The sequence below is a fragment of the Corvus kubaryi genome, unplaced genomic scaffold, assembly GCF_017639235.1.
Source record: "Corvus kubaryi isolate FWS band 111438036 unplaced genomic scaffold, C.kubaryi_AGA036_p1.0 124, whole genome shotgun sequence".
NCBI lineage: Eukaryota > Metazoa > Chordata > Aves > Passeriformes > Corvidae > Corvus > Corvus kubaryi.
The window spans coordinates 264,511-282,927 of NW_024580659.1; the positions used below are offsets into that span (position 1 = coordinate 264,511).

The 18,417-nt window shown below is 53.6% G+C and overlaps 3 protein-coding genes across 8 annotated transcripts in view; 1 reads left to right on the plus strand and 2 right to left on the minus strand.

The window, feature by feature from the left end:
- Nucleotides 1-1,767, plus strand: part of RNF123 (ring finger protein 123) — a 46,479-nt gene extending 44,712 nt beyond the window's left edge. For 2 of the 3 annotated variants that reach the window (XM_042018238.1, XM_042018247.1), the window contains 4 exons: nt 424-566; nt 905-999; nt 1,101-1,186; nt 1,296-1,767. In XM_042018238.1, coding sequence (XP_041874172.1) covers nt 424-566; nt 905-999; nt 1,101-1,186; nt 1,296-1,395 — 424 coding nt within the window. In that variant the 3' untranslated portion in view covers nt 1,396-1,767. Of the gene's footprint in view, nt 1-423; nt 567-891; nt 1,000-1,100; nt 1,187-1,295 lie in introns of those variants that run through there. The other variant, XR_006014443.1, reaches the window with a different exon arrangement.
- A 93-nt stretch (nt 1,768-1,860) lies between these two features.
- GMPPB (GDP-mannose pyrophosphorylase B) lies at nt 1,861-4,106 on the minus strand. Its single transcript, XM_042018267.1, has 8 exons — nt 3,908-4,106; nt 3,762-3,842; nt 3,640-3,688; nt 2,943-3,244; nt 2,788-2,866; nt 2,566-2,693; nt 2,205-2,387; nt 1,861-2,049 (listed from the first exon to the last, which is right to left on the minus strand). Exons 1-8 carry the CDS (start codon nt 4,034-4,036, stop codon nt 1,918-1,920), a joined length of 1,083 nt encoding a protein of 360 aa, XP_041874201.1. The 5' UTR covers nt 4,037-4,106; the 3' UTR covers nt 1,861-1,917.
- Nucleotides 4,107-4,494: 388 nt separating this feature from the next.
- The window catches only part of IP6K1 (inositol hexakisphosphate kinase 1), a 37,091-nt gene continuing 23,168 nt past the window's right edge, over nt 4,495-18,417 (minus strand). For 3 of the 4 annotated variants that reach the window (XM_042018279.1, XM_042018288.1, XM_042018297.1), the window contains 5 exons: nt 12,557-12,902; nt 10,156-10,366; nt 9,362-9,546; nt 7,876-8,051; nt 4,495-7,035 (listed from right to left, as the gene is read on the minus strand). In XM_042018279.1, coding sequence (XP_041874213.1) covers nt 6,526-7,035; nt 7,876-8,051; nt 9,362-9,546; nt 10,156-10,366; nt 12,557-12,779 — 1,305 coding nt within the window. In that variant the 5' untranslated portion in view covers nt 12,780-12,902 and the 3' untranslated portion in view covers nt 4,495-6,525. Of the gene's footprint in view, nt 7,036-7,875; nt 8,052-9,361; nt 9,547-10,155; nt 10,367-10,960; nt 11,138-12,556; nt 12,903-18,417 lie in introns of those variants that run through there. The other variant, XM_042018308.1, reaches the window with a different exon arrangement.

Consider the following 18,417-nt stretch of genomic DNA (forward strand, 5'->3'; position numbering starts at 1 on the left):
CCTGGCTGTCCCCACTGAAGCCAGGGAGAGCCACGACTTCTCCCTCCTGCCTTTTGTGGGGGGACCTGCTTGCCCTGAGGGCACGCTGAGCTGTCCCCTTGGTGCAGGCGGGTCCCAGCCCCTGGCATGAGGCTCTGCGGAGGATCTCACCCGAGGTGCTGTGACCGAGGGCAGCACTGGCTGCTTCAGCTGCCCTGCAGCAACCCAGGCTCAGGCACTGGCCCGAGGGCTGCAGCCTCAGCAAGTGCTGAAGCACCACATCGATCCCGGAGCCTCTGAGTCAGGGTGGCAGAGGAGGAGGAGGATGGCTGCTGCTCTTTGGCTGCATTTGAGCACATTCCCCTGGGCTGAGGGGACACCAGCTGGGGATACTGGTGTGCGATACTGGGTTGTCTGTGGTCTGAGGTCTGTGTCCCTTGGCAGGACCGAGCGTGCGACCGCGGTGCTGCTGGCGGATCCCTGCTTCCAGCTGCGCTCCATCCAGTACCTGCTGGGCCACGCTGAGCCCTCGGCCCTGGCAGCGGCTGCCCCGGCTACGGACAAGCGCCACTTCTCCCTGCACACCTGTAAGTGTTGGCCCTGCGCTGGGAGCTGGGCTGTGCTCACCACCCGCCACAGCTGGGGAGGGAGGAATGGGGCTGCTGGTGTCTGTGTCCCCTGCAACATGTCCCAGCCCTTTTAGTCCTGGGGGCAGGTGTCTGTGCCCTCCTCCACCACCCCAGCAGTAGCACTTTGGATGGGAATGTATCCAGTGCCAGCCAGTAATTCTGCCCTTCTCAGTGCCCAGTGCTCCCTGTCCTGGCTGGTCCCTACGAGCAGCCGCAGCCCCCCGTGCATCACTCAGCAGCCTCAGGGCAGCCTGAGGGTCCCACCCACCCCACACACGCCCAGTTTGCCCCCCCAGACACAGAGTATATCAGTGCTGAGGAGCTGGCAAAGGTGGAAAAGATGCTGAACCATCTGAGTGAGGAGTCCAAGCAGGCGGCTGCTACCACACTGGTGAGTTCTCCCCCTGCCCCAGCCCTGTCCCAGTCCTCAACAGCAGGCCTGGGACATGGGGCTTTGGCTACCACTGCTAACTGCCTGGTAAACCCCCACAGCCCACCAGTGAGGAAGACCTGTGCCCCATCTGCTACGCACACCCCATCTCGGCCATCTTCAGGCCCTGCTCCCACAAGTCATGCAAGTGAGTAGCTCCCATGCCATGTCTGACCTCCACCAGGATGACTTCCAGCCCCTGGCCCTGCCCTGTGCCATGTGGATGGGGGCTGATGCTCTTTCCTCCTCTGTCCCAGAGCCTGCATCAACCAGCACCTGATGAACAACAAGGACTGCTTCTTCTGTAAGGCCACCATCACGGGGGTGGATGACTTCACCAAGCCAGCCAGCTCCTAGGGCCCAGCCCCACACCACGGGCTCCCTCAGCTGAGCAGGGCAGCCCCCCCACCCCACGCTGGCTTCTCCCCAATCGCTTGCCCTGCTCAAGGCTGTGGGACCCTCCCTCACCCAGAGGGTCAGGACCCAGCACGGGGCAGCAGTGTGGGGTGGGAGGGCTGCAGGGTGGGAGAGGCCGGTGCCCAGCAGCCTCTCTGCCCCATGGGCCGTTCTCAGGGAGGGGAGCCTGAGGCCTCAGCTCTGCGGCAGCACTGGGAACACACAGCAGTCCCGGGGCCAGGGCAGGGGGGCTGGGCTGGGCGTTCGGGCTGTTAACTTGCCCCTGGCTGGGGGCTGACTTCATGAAAAGCAGCATTAAATTATTCTTCCTTATGTGGTGCCCTGAAAGAGGGGAAGGGGAAGCCAGGCCAGCCCTGGTGAGTGACCCGGTGTTGGGGCCGCACTCAGGTGATGCTTAACAGTAAATGGAAATATAAATATTTAATCCAAGGATAGCTGGGAGCGCAGGGCCTGCTGGGGCTGCTACATGATGATGCGTGGCTCTGGCACAGACTCGGCGATGGATTTGTGTGGCAGCACATTGGCCCCGTTGAGGTAGAGCTCGTCGTTGACGATGACATCCTCGCCCAGCACAGTCACGTTCTCCATGCGCACCTGCCCAGAAAGGCCCGGTCACATCCCTGGGCTCGGGGCCCAGTGCCAGGCTCCTGCTCCTGCCTGCAGGGACCACATCCCTGCAGCCGCAGCCCGAGGAGGTGGGAGGGCAAGAGCTGAGTCCCGATCCCCTGCAGGGACACCCACGTCCTCACCCACTGCCCCACGGAGCAGCTCCAGCCCACGATGCAGGACTCCAGCCAGGAATGGGACCGGATGCGGGCCCCTTCCAGCACAGTGCAGCGTTTGATGCGTACCCCGTCCTCCACCACCACACCTGCCCCGATTGTCACATTGGGGCCGATGACACAGTTTGCCCCAATCTTGGCACTGGGGTCCTGGAAGGAAGAGGGGCCATAACAGGGTCAGGAGGGCAGACAGCTCTTGACATAGCCCATGCCACTTGGCCAGCCAGGGAAGAGGGCACAGCTTGAGGATGGCAGCGAGGACAGCAGTGGGACAATGCAGAGAGCTCATGATGTGCCCAGGGCTGGTGTCCTGGGGGCTGGCACTTACCACCAGCACATTCCCTACGACACCAGGCCCCGAGTGCAGCTTCTCGGGGTGCTGAGCCCGTAGCGCCTGCAGGTACATGCACATGCCCGTAAGGAAGTCCTTTGGCTGCCCAATGTCCATCCAAAAGCCTGTGGGGACAGAGCCACGGTGACAGCCCCCAGCGTGAGGGTGGCAGTGCAGGCAAGACCCCTGATGCTGCCTGCACTGGACACAGGGCCTTACCCTGCAGCTCCATGGCGTAGAGCTGCCCATCCTGTGCCATGGCTGGGAAGATCTCCTTCTCGATGGAGGTGGGGCGCAGCTGCGAGGACGGGGTGCAGGGCTGAGCAGGGGACACAGACCCCCAGCCTGGCCCAGCGTGGCACCCTGCCTCGTACCTGGATGCGTTGCAGGATGCCAGGGCTAAATATGTAGAGCCCAGCATTGATCTTATTGGACACAAAGACGCGCGGCTTCTCCACGAAGCGGCAGATGCGGCCGGTGTCGGCCTCACACACCACCACGCCGTACTTGGCCGGCTCTTCCACGCGGGTCACCACCAGCGAGCCCTCGCCGCCGTGCTGCCGGTGGAAACGGGCCAGCGCCGCGAAGGGGAACTCGCAGATCACGTCGCTGTTGAGGACAAAGAAGGGCTCCCCGTCCTCGGCCAGCAGGTCCCGCGCCAGCGCCAGCGGCCCCGCTGCGCGCCCGTGAGTGACGCCGCAGGGACGTGGTGAGCCCAGGTCCTGCTGGCCTCACCTCTGCCCGTCCCAGAGCCCCTCCCAAGTCCCCAGGCCCTCTGGATCCTCACCCGGCCCGCTGTCCCTGGTCCTGCCCATGTCCATCCTGGCATATCCCTCCCGATGCCCCTGCTCCTCCCGGCCGTACCCATCCATAGTCATGGTGTCCCACTCCCGGTGTTCTCCACCCCCACCCATCTATACCCACCCTAATGCCCACGGTGCCCCCCTCCCAACGTCCCTAGCCCTGCCGTACCCATCCCGGTATCCCCCCAGCATCCGCCCTGCTGTCCCCAGACTTCCTCCATCCCGCCTGCGCCCGCCCCCCAGCCCCAAGCCCTTGCCGGAATCCTACCTGTGCCCAGCGGCTCCTTCTCGTGGGACATGGAGATGCGGATGCCGAGCTGCGGGCACAAGGTGAGCGGCGGGACAGGCCGGGTTGCGGGGAGAGGCGGGGGGAGGCGGAAGGGCCCTTACCCGTTGTTCTTGCTCCCGCATGGCGGCTTCCAGCGCGTCCGACATGTAGCTCACCGCCAGCACCACATGGCTGACGCCCGCCTGCGGGAGCGCGGGTCAGCCGGCGGCGGGGCGGCCCCCGTGCCCCCCGCGCCCCGCGCCCCCACCTGCCGGAGAGCCTCCAGCTGGTGGAGCAGCACCGCCTTGTTGCAGAACTCCACCAGCGGCTTCGGCCGGCTCAGGGTCAGCGGCCGCAGCCGCGTCCCGAAGCCGCCAACCAGGATCAGCGCCCGCATCCCGCGCGTCCCGCGTCCCGCGTCCCACGCCAGCGCCCGCAGCGACACGTCAGCGCCGGGCGCACCGGGCGCGTCACCGCCCCGCCCGCCCCGACACAGCGCCCGCCCCGACACAGCGCCAGCCCGGGCCCCGCCTCCCGCCGGGTCCTACCGCCCGCCCGGGCCCCGCCTCCCGGCCCCGTAACACCGCCCGCCCGGGTCCTACCGCCCGCCCGGCTCTCAGTGCCCGCCCCGCACACTCCTCCGCCCGCCCGGGTCCCATCGCTGTATGGCCAGGTCGTTGCTGCAGCCACCGCACCCTGCCCGGAGCTGGAGCTCCCTCGGCACGCAGCAGCGACGAGGCGACCCCGATGAGAAGAGAGCAGCGGCACGGCAGCACCGGGCGGGGACATTCACCCGAGCCCCCCACCCCCGTCCCCGGGCTCAGACGGTGGGAGAGGCAGGCACGGCACACCGCGGACAAAAACAGATCCTTTAATGGTTTTTGGTTCTCTGTGAAGCACAAACCGGGTGGTTATTCATGTAAAAACAAACGGGGCCAAGGCTATGTACAAGCTGTGGAGTGCCACCGTGGTGGTCCGAAGGGGAGCGGGGGAAAGGCAGCTCCCACTGAGCGCCGGCAGCGTGGCCCGTCCGTCACGGCCCAGTGAGGTGGGGAAGGGCAGGAATGAGCGCGGGGGGACAGCAGGAGGCTCTCCAGGATCTGCGGCCTGGCCGAGCACAACCCGCGGGGACAAGGACATGCAGAGGTGGGTGGTGATGGGCTACGCTGGGGCAGGACCAGGGAATATACGGCTGTCGTGGGTACCTACACCCCAGCACTCACCCAGCCTCCCTCGCTCCTGCAAACCTGTTCCCTGAAAATCCTGCGAGTCCTGGCACGGTAGGGACCAGCAGGAGCGATGAAGTAACCCAGTGCAGAGCAGCGTGCCATGGATAAAGGTCCTTGTCCAGGGGGTGGCAGGGGAGCAGTGGCTTGGGCAAGCTTTGAGGAGCTGGGAGACAGGCAGAGAAAGCGGACAGCTCTCCTGTCCCCTTCCACACCAGTGCCACGGACCTGTGCCTGCTGTGGCAGCGAGGCCGAGCAGCTGCGCGTTGCGAGCGGCCTCTGCACACATGGAGTCGGCACACATGCGACATGCGAGTATTCCCCTAACAAACTTTCCTGAAGTAATTTAAAAAAACCCCGACCCCAACCCTGGCCTTGTGGGTACACAGGGTAATGGTAATGCCATGGAACGAAGTCAGTGAGAGCAGGAGAGAGCAGCCAGGGCCCCAGCACAAAAACAGGAGCTGAGGTGGAGCAGGGTACGGTCCGGTACCACCAGGCCACAGTATCAAACACTAATTCCTCATCAAAGGAGGCTGGAGGACATTTATTTTGGGAAAGACTGACTCCATGAAGCAAAGCTGAACAGTCAGGCAGTGGTGCTGAACAGTCAAGACAGTGGCACTCACTGCTCAGCTAGGTCACCCTGCATCTGGCCCCTGCAGGCCCTCAGCGAGGAGACGGGGATCAGCCCTAAGCCTCAGCCTCCCCTTCCACCACCCCCAGACCTGATGGACGAGCAGGGCCTGGGGGCAGAGGGTCCCCGGGGGAAGAGGGCAGCTTTGTGCTAGAGGGACGTACTCTGTACTTTACAGGAGGGGAAGGGTTGAAATGGTCCAAAATGCCCCGCTGCACAGCTGGGGTCATGTTAACTGCTACAGATAGTATTGCTAGCCCACGAGCTGAGTGCTTGCAAGTCAGTGGTCCAGGGCAGAGTCACTCCTGCAGAGCCCTGTGCCTGCCCATGCCATGCCACCAGGGAGCGAGCAGACCCCAGGCTCGAGCACAGCTCCAGGTGTGTGGCATTCCCTCCCAGCCACAGCTCTGCCAGGGGTTGCATTTGGTCATTTCATTTCCGTGTTTGGGGTGGCTACTCACAGTGCCCAAACAGCAGAAAAAGGCAGCATCAAAAGCAAAGCCCCATCGGCAAAACCCAGGGCAGAGCCAGCGACACCGAACACAGGGACCAGCATCTGACTTCTCACCAGTGGCCCCACAGACGCTGCCAACCGTTAGGCAAGCGCCCTTTCCAAATAACTCAGGAGAAATTCAAAGGGGAGGCTCCTGAGGCAGGAGGCGCCTGAGGCAGGAGGCTCCTTGCACCAGAGCTCCAGCCTCGTGAAGAGCCCTCTCTCTCCCCTATGTCCAGGTCCTCCCTCCAGAACGCACATGTGATGAGCGAAGAACCAGAACACCTGACACCCAGCAGGCACCTACAGAGCCTCCTCCAGAAGGCAGAGCGAGTGTGGTCAGAACTGTCTGGTCAGCACGAGGAGTTCTTCCATCCTGCCTCACCTCAGCTCTTCTATCCAAGTACATTTTAAAAACAATGGAGCAATACAGTTATTTAAAACCAAATTTGTCTGTGTTTTTCCTGTGGTAGTAGGTGGTCTTGTCTGCTCCTGCCACCAGGACAAGAATAAGAGGCCACAGCCCAGGGCTACTGGTTTTCCTCACGCATCTGTTCCATGATGTTGATGAGGCTTTCCAGCCCGAACACGTAGCCCATGTCAGGTCCGTCGTGCACAGTGGGGTCGTCACGAAACCCTTTGAATGTGCTGTGTGCAAAGTCAATCATGCGCACGTCCACCTTGGGCTGGGCCGAGGAGCCGGGCTCTGAGCTGCCGCCGTCCTGGAGGCTCTCCGGGACAGAGCTGTCCACCCGCTTCAGGCGCGCCTCCGGCCGCCGCTCCCCCAACATCCCCGCCCGGCTGTCCTTCCCGTCGTAGATGATGAGGAGAGAGCTGGAGTAGAAGCGGTAGGAGGCCTGTCTCTCCAAAACCGCCTTCAGGCTCCGCAGTTTGGCCAGGACAGGCTCAAAGAGGTCCTTGCGCAGCTCAATGCCGTTGTGGAGATACTGGTAGAGGGCATTGCGGAAGCCTTCGATGGAAAGGCCGCGGCCATAGTATTTATTCCTGCATAAGTAATGCCCTGTGTCCAGCTGATAGACCTGGAACACCAAAGGAAATGCACATCAAGTGGGAGCAACAGGCTAAGCCCTGAGCTGTCCTGCACTGACAGGGCAGGGGGAACTCATCCTGTCCCCCTTATGATTGGAGCAGGAACAAGACGCAGCTCTGGCCATTCCCTGAATCCCAAAGCTCATGGGAGCAGCCCAGGGGCATACTCAGGATGCCTGAGCATCAGTCCTCTCCCAGGACACCCAAAAGGTGGCTCATCAGTCCCAGTGCCCCAAAAGGCATAGCACAACTGACCCCAAGAGTTTAACAGCAAAGTCTTACAGCAACTCCAACAATCCCCTGGCAGTGGGACCTGCCAACATCTATTGCCTTTACGTGGCAAGTGATTAATGAGGAGCCCTCATTGCTTCAGAGTCCGTGGGCAGAGATCTGGGTTACAAGATCTGGTTCCTTTGGCAGGTGAGGAAATGAGCGATTATTGCACAGCAGCACCAGCAGCAAACCCTTGTGCACAGGGGCCCAGGCACAGCAGAGCAACTTTTTAACAATCAGTGCAGTACAGAAGGAAATGTCGGACACCTCCATCCCCGGGCACTGTCATTCTGGCTGAACACTAAGCCACAAAAATAATTTTATTAGAAATCCCCTAACTGTCAGTTAACAGAAGAGCTCTGGACAAACACACCACCTCAGGAAAAGAAGGCTCCTTTGTTTTAGGCTTAGAAATGAAGACAAAAATAGCATGAATGCTGGTGTACCTACCTGCAGTGGGAAGTTCAAATTCAGTGCTCAGCAGGAAACACTAACTGGGAGGCTTAATGGAGCTGTGAAAAGGAAAGAGCAGCATCTGCAGCCTGGGGGATCCCTACCTGCATCCCACACACACGCACACCCAAGGTGGCTGAAGTGCTCTGTTCACACTTCTTCATCTGCCGAGCAGCCTTCTCCTCAGAGGCATCATCTCCGTGCTGTCTGGTCCCCATCTTCAGATCAAGCACGCAGGGAAACTTGAAGTGATGCACCACATTCTCCAGCAAGAGGAACTCTGGGATATGAGTCAAGGAGAGCTTACCCACCCAGAGACACCCCAGGGCCACCACAGACAGGGACTTGGGCCAGCAGGAGATAGGGCTGGGCAACAAACAAATAGGAACCAAAGAACAGACAAGACAAACAGCTTGGTGAGTTGAAGAAAAGGACAAAACCCAAACAGTGGACCCAGGCTTTGACAGCTGGTAGAAGGAAACAGCCTAGAAAGTGGAACAGCCAACAGCAGGAAGGTCACGTGCATGTGTACTGGAAATTCAGAGGGGAAACTGAAAAGCTAAACACTGGTGTCAGGAAGGACACAGTACAGTAGGAATTGCTGATCCATTAAGAGAAAGCTTAAAGTCTAATCAAATCAGCCATCTGACCATATGGATAAACAATACAATCCCCACAGACTGAAAACTCAAGGGTCAACTAATGGCAGGGTTGGCCTGTCCAGAACAGCAGCACTGCCCAATACACAGGGGGGGAACTGGGGAGGTGACAAAGCCAGGAAACAGAACAGTAACAGGAGCTCTCGGTCACCAGCACACAGTGGGCAATCCCCCCCACATCGGGGCACAGCACTGAGAACACACCCCAGGCAGTCTGTACAGCAACTTGTTCCAAAAAGGGGAAAAAAAACCCCAAAAGTTTGCCCTAAGGAATCCCACAGGGCACAGATCAACATGTTAACATTGAAATGGGAACCAGAGCACAGCTGGATTAAACCTGCAAGAGAGAAACTGTGTTTGGTTTAGAAAGAGGAACTTCATAAAAATAAGGAAGTGTGCTTAAAAAGGAGAGGGCAGCCAAAGAGAATGACTTCTCTGCAAGTGATGCAAGCCATTTAAAAATAAAAGCTGGAGTCTCCAAGCACACACTTGAGAATTCGAGAAGGAAGCCCATGCACTTAAAATGATGAAGAATACAGCTATTAAAAGTAAGTTTGTTTCTATGTGAGGAAAACAGAATCCAGGTGAAACAAATTAACCCCACAAGCTGATAAGTCCAGCAAAAGCAGGAGGAAAGGCACAGAAAAAAAACCCCATCTTCAACCATATGAAGAAGTCAGTCACACTGCCTGGAGGTGGAACAACACGATCTTTAAGGTTGGTGCCTTCCAATCCAAACCATTCTATGATTCATTAGTGTCACAGTATGGGAAGCAGGAAGGAACAGCGAAAAGGAACATGTAACTCAACTGTGGTTGTGTGAGAGACAGAAATGCCAAGGGAAATGCAGGCCTGGCTGCCTCAGGCACAAAACGGGTAAGGCCAGGGCAGCAGCAGCCTGACACACCCAGCTGTGCCTCCCAAAGGATACTGTACAGCTTCCGGTCCTTGGACTCCGACCGCATGCGGCTCAGCTGCTGCTTGTGGCAGCGCAGGCTCCAGGGGTTATAGCTGATCTTCTCGGAGCTCAGGCCGCTGTTCCCATCCAACATCTGAAATGGAACATCTGAGTGGATGTGCAAGTCCACCCTGGGACTCTTTGTTTCCTGGATGGTGCTGGTGTAAAGACAGAAGAAACCAGCCTGTTAGAATGCAGGAGTTCTTCACATACTTACGACTGTCACATCCTCCCTTGGCACACAATCATCTCCTGTTCCTTCTCCTGCTGCACACAACACAAATCTTCTTAAAATCAAGTCCTCACCAATACCCTGGGCTGTGGACCCATGCTCTAGGCTCTGGTTGATGTAATATCTCTGCCAGGCTGTACTCTGCTAATAGATAGAGCAAGCATGAAAACTTGTTTCTGCAGGAGCTCTGGCTGTGGTGAGGCAGCAAAGACCCATATTCAAAACACCCTGGGAAGAATGCCCTGGATTAATAACCAGGTGGACTGAAGAGTGTTCAAATCTACTCTATATGCTTTGGTTCCACATCTGATACACTGCCAACGGTTATCTTGTTGTGTCAGAAGCATTTCACCTGGATGAGTTGGTCCTGAACCTGGCAAAATTCCTGACACAGTCTGCAGTGCCAAAATGCGCTGGGCTATCAAGTGCACAACAGCCTGGCCACCTTAAGGAATTGCAAAACACCCTCAACCAAAGGAGTAAGGAAGAGAGATCTCCTGTTCTTCATGTTGTCACTGGGCCCTCCAAGTTTTACCTTTCAGTGCTGTCACTGGCCAGGCCAGGCTTCTCCTCCTTGTGCTCGGTGCCACTGCTTGACCTGTGAAGGCTCCGGCGCGAGTGCTTGCGCCGTGGCTGGTCCCTCTCTGGCAGATCATCCTGCTCCAGAGCCTCGTTCTCCACGTAGGGATAGGCCACCAGGTTAATGTAGCCATCACTGTCTCCCTCAAAACAGACAGACACCACACCTGCCAGGAAGAAGTAACACATCAGTTCTCCCGGTGAGGGAATACACAACCATTAGCAACCAAATGTTCAGCAGAAGAGATGAAAATGTAGCTCACAGAGCAGCAAAGCAAACCCAGAGCAATGAAAGAGGGGGAAGCTCTGCCACTGCAGGAAATAAGGACAAAAGTGCAGCTGGTAGGCTGAGGGTGTGATTGATTTCCTTCCTTCAGTCTTGCAGCAAATGTCGTCAAACTGGAGAGAGTCAAGTGCAGTCTGCCAAGATGCTGAGGGGAGCGAAGCATGTGAAATAATACCTGGTTTGTTTGGGTAAGTACCTATGTCCGGCTGAAGCATTCCTGCTGTTGACAGGAACATCACTGGCCAAGCAGGACTGTGCTTTCTCTGCTATAGCAGCTTTCCAGCATCAGAGCAATGAAGTACAGAGCCCTAAGGCTGAGGTGACACCTACCACTCTTACCATAAGTCAGCCGTCTCACAAAAAAAGGACCTGCAAGGGCCCAGGGCTCCCTAGCAATAAAAACAGGGGCCCCTAGAAGCATAACTACCTCTGCCAAGTGCAGGCAAGCAGGACCATGTGTCCTGTCCAGTTTTACCTTTAGAAGACTCCTGGAAAGCACCACAGTCCAAGGGAAGTTATAGATCTTTCACAGCACAGACTCAGAATATATCTGGCCAGCCACACAGCAGGACCGCTGACACTTCCAGTTAGGGCTGACATCTTCATTTCTGGGACTGCCCCAGCCCTGAAAATGAGGCCATCAGCCCATCTCCTGATGTGCAATGACAAAATGTTTCATTAGCTTGTCACTAGTATTGACTAGCTGCCAGGAGTATCAAATGACAGATGCACTGAATCAAATGATTCATCACAAACGTGAGAAAACCTTGTCCTGCTCAGCTGATGCAGGCCATCCTGTTCCTGTCCTCCCTTTCTCCTTATCTACACAGGACAATGCTAACAAGGTTCAGGGGGCTCAAACACAACTCCAGAGCAGCTCAGGACTCCAGAATGTCACTACATAAATGCCACTCCAAGTGCTGCCTGAATGTGCTCTTCAAGATATCTCTGTGAAGTCTTACAGTAATATCTGAGTGCTCAGATAGAAAATATCCTCTCCCCCAGATCAGTAGGAAAAATTTCTGGTACTACTGTGAAACTGCACAGCATGAAATCTCACACTGGGATGGACATGCACATCCCCCTGCCATTAGGGTACCAGGAAGTATCTGACCTCAGGAAGACAACAGTCCATCTGGACTATCAGCTTCATTGGTTTTAAAAACACCCCCCCAGAGAACACTCACATCGTATGGATTCTAGGAACTACACAGGCTTCAGTGGCGTTTTTGATGGGATACTAGAGCACTGTGTGGCCCCAGAGTGGCTGGAGGGTATGAGAAGACCCATCTGTTTCAGACTGCACCCCTCACTCATGACCTGTGTGTAGACACTGCTTTGAGACAGTCAGGCTGCAGCCAGATGCAAAGGCAAGACCCTGAACAGATGGTGGTCCCAGCTGTCCATAAAGCACCACCTTCCCAGTGCCACATGGAGACAAAGCAGCAGAGGGAACAGGAACACTGAGCCCCACAGAAGGCTACCTGACCACATCACCATCCTGAACACAAATGCACAAGGCCGGAAGCCTATCGAGCTTCTGAAAGACACAGCTGAGCTGCCAATCTCCTACTACGACACAGGCACTGGAAAATTCCACTCCTTCAAAGCAGCTGGGGACAAGGCTGCACCTCAGCACTGGGAAAGCTGTACTTCCTGCTTCAGCAGCTTGCTGCTATGGGTCCATAAAGAGATTGGATGAGGAAGCAATAAATTATGGAACTGGAACGTGCAAATGCTCAGTCTATGATCTGGCCTCATTAGCTCAAGGTCAAGGCTGCAACTGACAATAACTTGGTAATAAAACTGCTTCTGTTATGCATCCATAATCTTAAACTATGGACTACAACTGTCACACTGCATGCTCTCTGTCTAGAAAGAGGAGCACATTCAACTCTGTGTGCCTACAAAAAAAAAAAACCTTCCTCCTTTCCAAGTGCTGCTATCAAATTGCCAGCCTGCAAAAGAGTAAAGTAGAAAAGTAAAGTAACACCAAAAGACAGCTGCAGGAAAATGGAAGGGCAGGTTCTTGAAAGCTGTAACTGCATTCTGGAATGCCCAGAGGCCTCACCTTTGTACTCAGGTGTGAACTCCTTCATTTCTGGGGGCAGGGACTCATAGAAGCGCTGCTCCCTGGTGATGAGGGGCTTGCAGACAGTGTGGTCGTCGTAGCGCATCATGCTGCTGTGGCCGCCCACCTGGTGAATGAAAGGCTCCAGCAGGACCCCCCGGTCTCCGGATCGAGTGGCATTCTTGCCATACTTGCCCACTTCCATGGTTTGACAAACACACATTGCGTTGGGCACCTGTTGCACTCTTGGAGCATGGGGAGAGCCACATGGGCTGGGAGGGGTAGTTCAGCAGCAGTCAGGCAGCCACAGGGGGGAAATCCTGGCAATTTGCTTCCTTGCAGTGATCTGAAAAAGAAAAGGAGATTCCTGTTAGTAAAGGACCACTTACATTCACTCCCTGTTCACTTGGAGAAGCTTATGGTATTTATTTATATCTGTATCCTCTGTATCCTCTTCTGTTTTCTGTTTACATCCTGCTTGTTCCAGCATGCTCCTCACCACCTCTTTAATCCTACAGGTAAACAAACACTAATTCAGAGGCAGTCCCATGCAGAGCTCCTCCAATAGGATTGACAGCAGACAGGCAAAGAAGGAGATATGGCTATAATGAGCCTCCCACCTTTAGAAAATACTATTTCCTTCCCTGTTAGTTTTATCAGTAAGGCAGTGGAGCAGACTGAGCTACAGCCCACACCTGCGTATCAGTAATGGTGACTGACACAGGCAGTACAAACATTTCCAGAATCTGAATTCCACTCCTTGTGCCTCTGCATTTTTAACACCTAAATGACTAAATAATTCCTGCTCACCTGCTACTGTCACACTGTTTTCTCCTTTAGGGCTCACTGACATGAAAGATGCAGAGTAAGACAGTCATTCTGTCACTGTGTGTGTGCTGGAACTGAATGGATTCTGCTCAGATTCTCTCCCTTATTACTCCCAGCCTTTCAGGACAACAATTTTCTAATACTTTCACAGCACCTATACACACAAGAAGGCTCTGATCTCTAGAGGTAAGCAAGATATATCACTAAATCCAAAGGAGATTACAAGTGCTTTAGAGAGGGAGATGCTCTTTTAATGTTTGCAGAGTGCCCGGTATAGCCACAGGATGATTGAAAAGTAAAGCTGCCCAAATTCTCTCCAGATGACTTGCCCTTTCCAGCTTAGATCACAGCTGCTCCTGAGGCTGCTGGGGAAAATGTCACAGGATTTCCTCACAACGATGAGTTATCCAAATGTTGGTTCAAGAACCAAGTGGTGACTACAGCTTCCGAATGCATCAAATTTCCAGTTTCTTCGCACAGCAACAGCCAAGGGCAGCAATTTAAGAACTGAGGGATCTTGGAGGCCTGAACAAGGGACATGGCTCGGGTTGTTCCTCATCCGGCCGCGGGATGTCTCTGCAGCTACACAACTCTGCCAGGCCGGGGGAAGTTATGGATGAACACGAGCTCATCTCCCCTGCTCCAATTCAACCATGTCAGAGATGAAGCTCAAAAGACTCAAAAGGAGGGGCGATACTTCAGAATATGTTTAACCCAATCTAACCCAAATTCCCCACAACAGGACAGTGCTTCTCTCTCCTTGTCTGCACATTCCCGCTCGCTTCCTCGCACTGGATTTTTGGGATAGTATGAGTGTACGTACATTTGAGTTGAATCATCTCACTGATCCCATGGAAAACATTTCCTTTTGTGGTTACACGACCACACCACCACATTCCGTGCAAGGGAAATAATGTGAATATTTAGCTGGCTTTTGAAGCAGAGGCCAGGGAATAGGAGGGAAAAAACCCCACAACACAAATGGTCCCTCTCTGTAGCAACTCCTGTCAAAGTCTGTTCAAGGCATCCCTCAAAGTCTGTCTCCCAAACTCACTCAGCGCCTAAGCTGTATCACAAACAAAAACATGCTGGGGATTTCTCTCCTCCCTCTTATTTGCTTTATCAACAAGAAGAAATTTCAGCAGCAGACACAGTCATAGATGTTTTAGTTGGGTTTAACATAGTTAATATCCAAGAACAAGCAAGGTACCAGCATCTGCAAGAGGTCAGTGCTTCCCAGATTCCAGACAAATATTTCACAGACTTAAGTCTTCCCTTCCTGATGCAGCTCTGTCTTGGATTCAATTTCTTTTATTTTGCCAGTGACTAAAGCAGAGCTTTCAGCTGTTCCAAACAATACAGAGGACAAGCTTAACTTCACACCTTCCTGTAGTTTAAACTTCATAGGACAAGAGAACACAAGATTTATCTGTGTGACAGTTGTCACTCTCAGGAGATATGCACATGATGCTCAGGACTGCAGTCATCCAAGGGCTGCTGGGAAGGGGCTGTGGCCACCAAGTGTCCTGGGCTCACTGCCAAGTACCCCAGCACCCCCAAGAAAACCCAACATGACAAGTTTGGATGTGCAGGCTCCCTGGGAGGAAGTGACAGCCACAAAAACAAAACATTCTGAGGCTGTGACACCAGAGAAGGAGCTGGGCATCAGGTGGGGACAGAGTCCAAAGCCAGACAACTGCTCCACACATGCATCCACACACTCTAGAGAAACAGTGACACAGGCAGTATTTTCCCACGTACAAGTGAATGTGAGAAAAAAATATTTTCTATCAAGCAGCATTTCAGAGGCAACATTTCTGAAGAGGAAGATTTCCACAGGGCTTGAGAAAGAGACACTTTACACCCCAGATACAGCTTAGTGTTTTTCATCAAACTAACTCAAAGTAAAGGGTTATTACTAAACATGGACACTATCCACAAATAACAACAGAAGAATCCCAGCAGTTTCAAAACAAATATAAAGCAGAAAATTATTTGAAGTCCTGAATATTACTCATCCTTCATCTGTTAAACAACAGCTGAGTTCAACTATTTTAGCTGGCTTATAAAATTGAAAGTCCTTCCAACTAAACTGCAAAATGCAGTGTACAATCCAAGAAACAGCTTGAGGGAGACCGGTTCATTTAATCTGGTAGATCCTTTGGTATCCTCCACCACCACCAATATAGCTCAAGCAGCAGTTTAAACACCCAGGCCTGTTTAGCACCCCCTTCCAACAGACTGATCTCCTCTCCTTAGCAAGACAAAGTGTCCACTGAGCTTGACTCGGGAAGGGTGGGGGGTGAGGCTCAGGAGCAGAGTTATCCGTGACTACACAGACATACCACAGCCCGTATTTCATTATCCTCCCCAGTAACGGACTCGTGCACTGGAACAAAATTTGCTCTACAATACTTAAGTCTAGACATCCCTGTCAGTGTATCTGCTCCAAGTCTGATGTGCATACCTCACTGTTCAAACACTTTTTGGCAATAAGATGTGTTTTCTTGTAGTAACACACATTTCCAAACAAAATTCAGTAAGACATTCAAGATAACTGCTCTTCCTAGCCCATTAAGTGAGGTAAATCCCATCCCCAAAACCAACATCACCCTCCAGCAGGGAATATATCCCTCCATAGAAACAGTGCTGTGCTCTTCAAGACCCAGCCAGAGACCCCTTAGACATCACTGAACCCTGGCTGAAGACTACAGCTGTCTTACCAGACCAAGGAGATGCTCCTGCCAGTCCACAGTGCCAGAGAACAGGAACAAGAACAGGGATGTCTCCTCTGAGGGTGTAACTCAAAGGGAGACAGAAAAATTAGCCTTGGAGGTCACCACATGATGAGAGGTGAGGGCAGGGAGCTGCACAGCCATGGGTGTGAGAATTACTGCTGAGCACACCATGATGCTGATGTCCCTACTCCCTGTAAGCCATCTTGTATGGGAACACTGGCAAAGCTTCACGACTCACTAGTAAAGCTCCTTTCCTAAATGAAAAGGAGAACAAATGCTCTAAATTGTGATGTATCACACAGCAAGAATGCTGACTGCCCTGAGCAGCTTGCACATTTGTGTTTCCAGCACCGCCTCTCCTCTGACTCCATCCCCCAGGCCCTGCCGTGCCGAGGGCTAAGGCAGATGGCCACTGACGACTCTGGAGACAGGCCACAGGCGAGAGATAAATACAGACCTAAACGTCACAATGACAAAAGCTGGACTTTCCCTGAACAACCCCAGAGTGCTCAGGAGCAAAGCACAAGAATAGGAAATACCAGTATAGCAAAACAAGAGGACTACAGCATTTGGTCAAGTGGTTCCTGGTAAGCTAGACCATTAACAAAGAAAAGCAGAAGCATCTGTGCTGAAAAAGCAGAGTTGTTTCTAGTCATGCTGGACTGGATGAGGTATAAGACAAAAACCCAGTCTAAGAAAGTTAAAAAAAAAAGTGTTTCCCACTGTACTATGAGATCAACTTCCCAGCACAAAAGCTGACCCCCACAGGTTTGAGACATGTCTGTCTAGTCAGCAGTAAATGGAGATGAGCCCTGGGATCTGGGCAGAGAACACAGCTCTCCAGGAACCTGCAGCAACACTTACGATGTAATCAGAAACATTTGGCCTTCGTAGTATCCAGGAAGCTACAAACTTTCCTAGCCTGCCTAACACACATCTTTTAATCCTGAGCCTTCTCATGCATCTTGTCCAATACTTGAACTACCACCAAATACTCCTTTTCGGACAAGCTGCTCTCCCCATGACAAGTGTGGCTTGTCAGATTAAGGCCAGGAAGTAGAATACAATCTATATACATGCATCCAAAGTGAAACAGAAGTCTTAGGAAAAGCTGCTCAAGAATGCCAGCTGAGGAGGAAAATGGCAGCAGTGAGGCTTGGGGAGGAACTGCAGTGAACAATAGCCACTACCAGGCATGCTCCATCCTATGCCATGAGCTGAGCTTCCTTCACCAATCCTCTTTCTTCCTCAACAACAGGGCACAAATGCACCAACTGCCGCAGTGTTCACAAGGAAAGAGCCTGAGCTACTTAACATAGAGCTTGTCTGAACCTGGAGAAAAGGAAATAAAATAAAGCTTATAGTACAAGTCCTTAGACACACCCTATGTTTCTGGGTCCTAAAGATCTGAAGAAAGACTGATGGTTTTAGCTGGGAGAGCTCATTTTCTTCCTAGTAACTTGCATGGGGTTGTGGTTTGTTTGTTGTGCTGAAAACAATGCTCATAGTAGAGGTTTTTTTGTTATTGGTGAGCGGGGCTAACACAGAGTCAAGGCTTTTTCTGCTTCTGATGCTGCTCCACTGAGAGGACGCTGGGGGTGCACAAAGAGCTGGGAGGCAACACCCCAACTGGCCCCAGGGATATCCCAGACCATATGGTGTCAAGCATACAGAGCTGGGGAAAGAAAAAAGGAAGGGGAGATGTCCAGAGTGATGGCGTTTGTCTTCCCAAGTCACTGTTACTGTGATGGAGCCCTGCTTTCCTGGGCATGGCTGAACACCTGCCTGCCCATGGGAGGTGGGGAACGAGTTCCTTATTTTGCTTCCGCATGCAGTTTTTGATTTACCTGTTAAACTATCTTTATCCCAACCCACGAGTTTTGTCACTTTTACCCTTCCAATTCTCTCCCCCATCCCACCAGGAAGGGAATGAGTGAGTAGTTGTGTGGGGCTGAGTTGCTAGCTGGAGTTAAACCACGACAGACTATTTTGTGCCATACTTCTATCACACTGATCACAAAGCTTCAGCACTTCTGCCAGCAGCCTGCGAGACCAAGAATTTTCTCCCCTTCTTTTCCTAAGAAAGGAGCGGAAGCCAAGCCTTTTCAGCTCTTTCTGAAGAAAGAGAGGCTGAGCCATGCACTTTTAACTCTGGCTGGAATGCTGAAACCACTTGCTAAAACCAGTGCTTAGATCTGCGGTTAAACAAGGCTTTTTTTTTCCTTAGAGGCCAGATTAGCAAGAATTGCAAAGGCCCTTCTGCTGTCACCTACGCATAAAGCATGGCATGCTTTC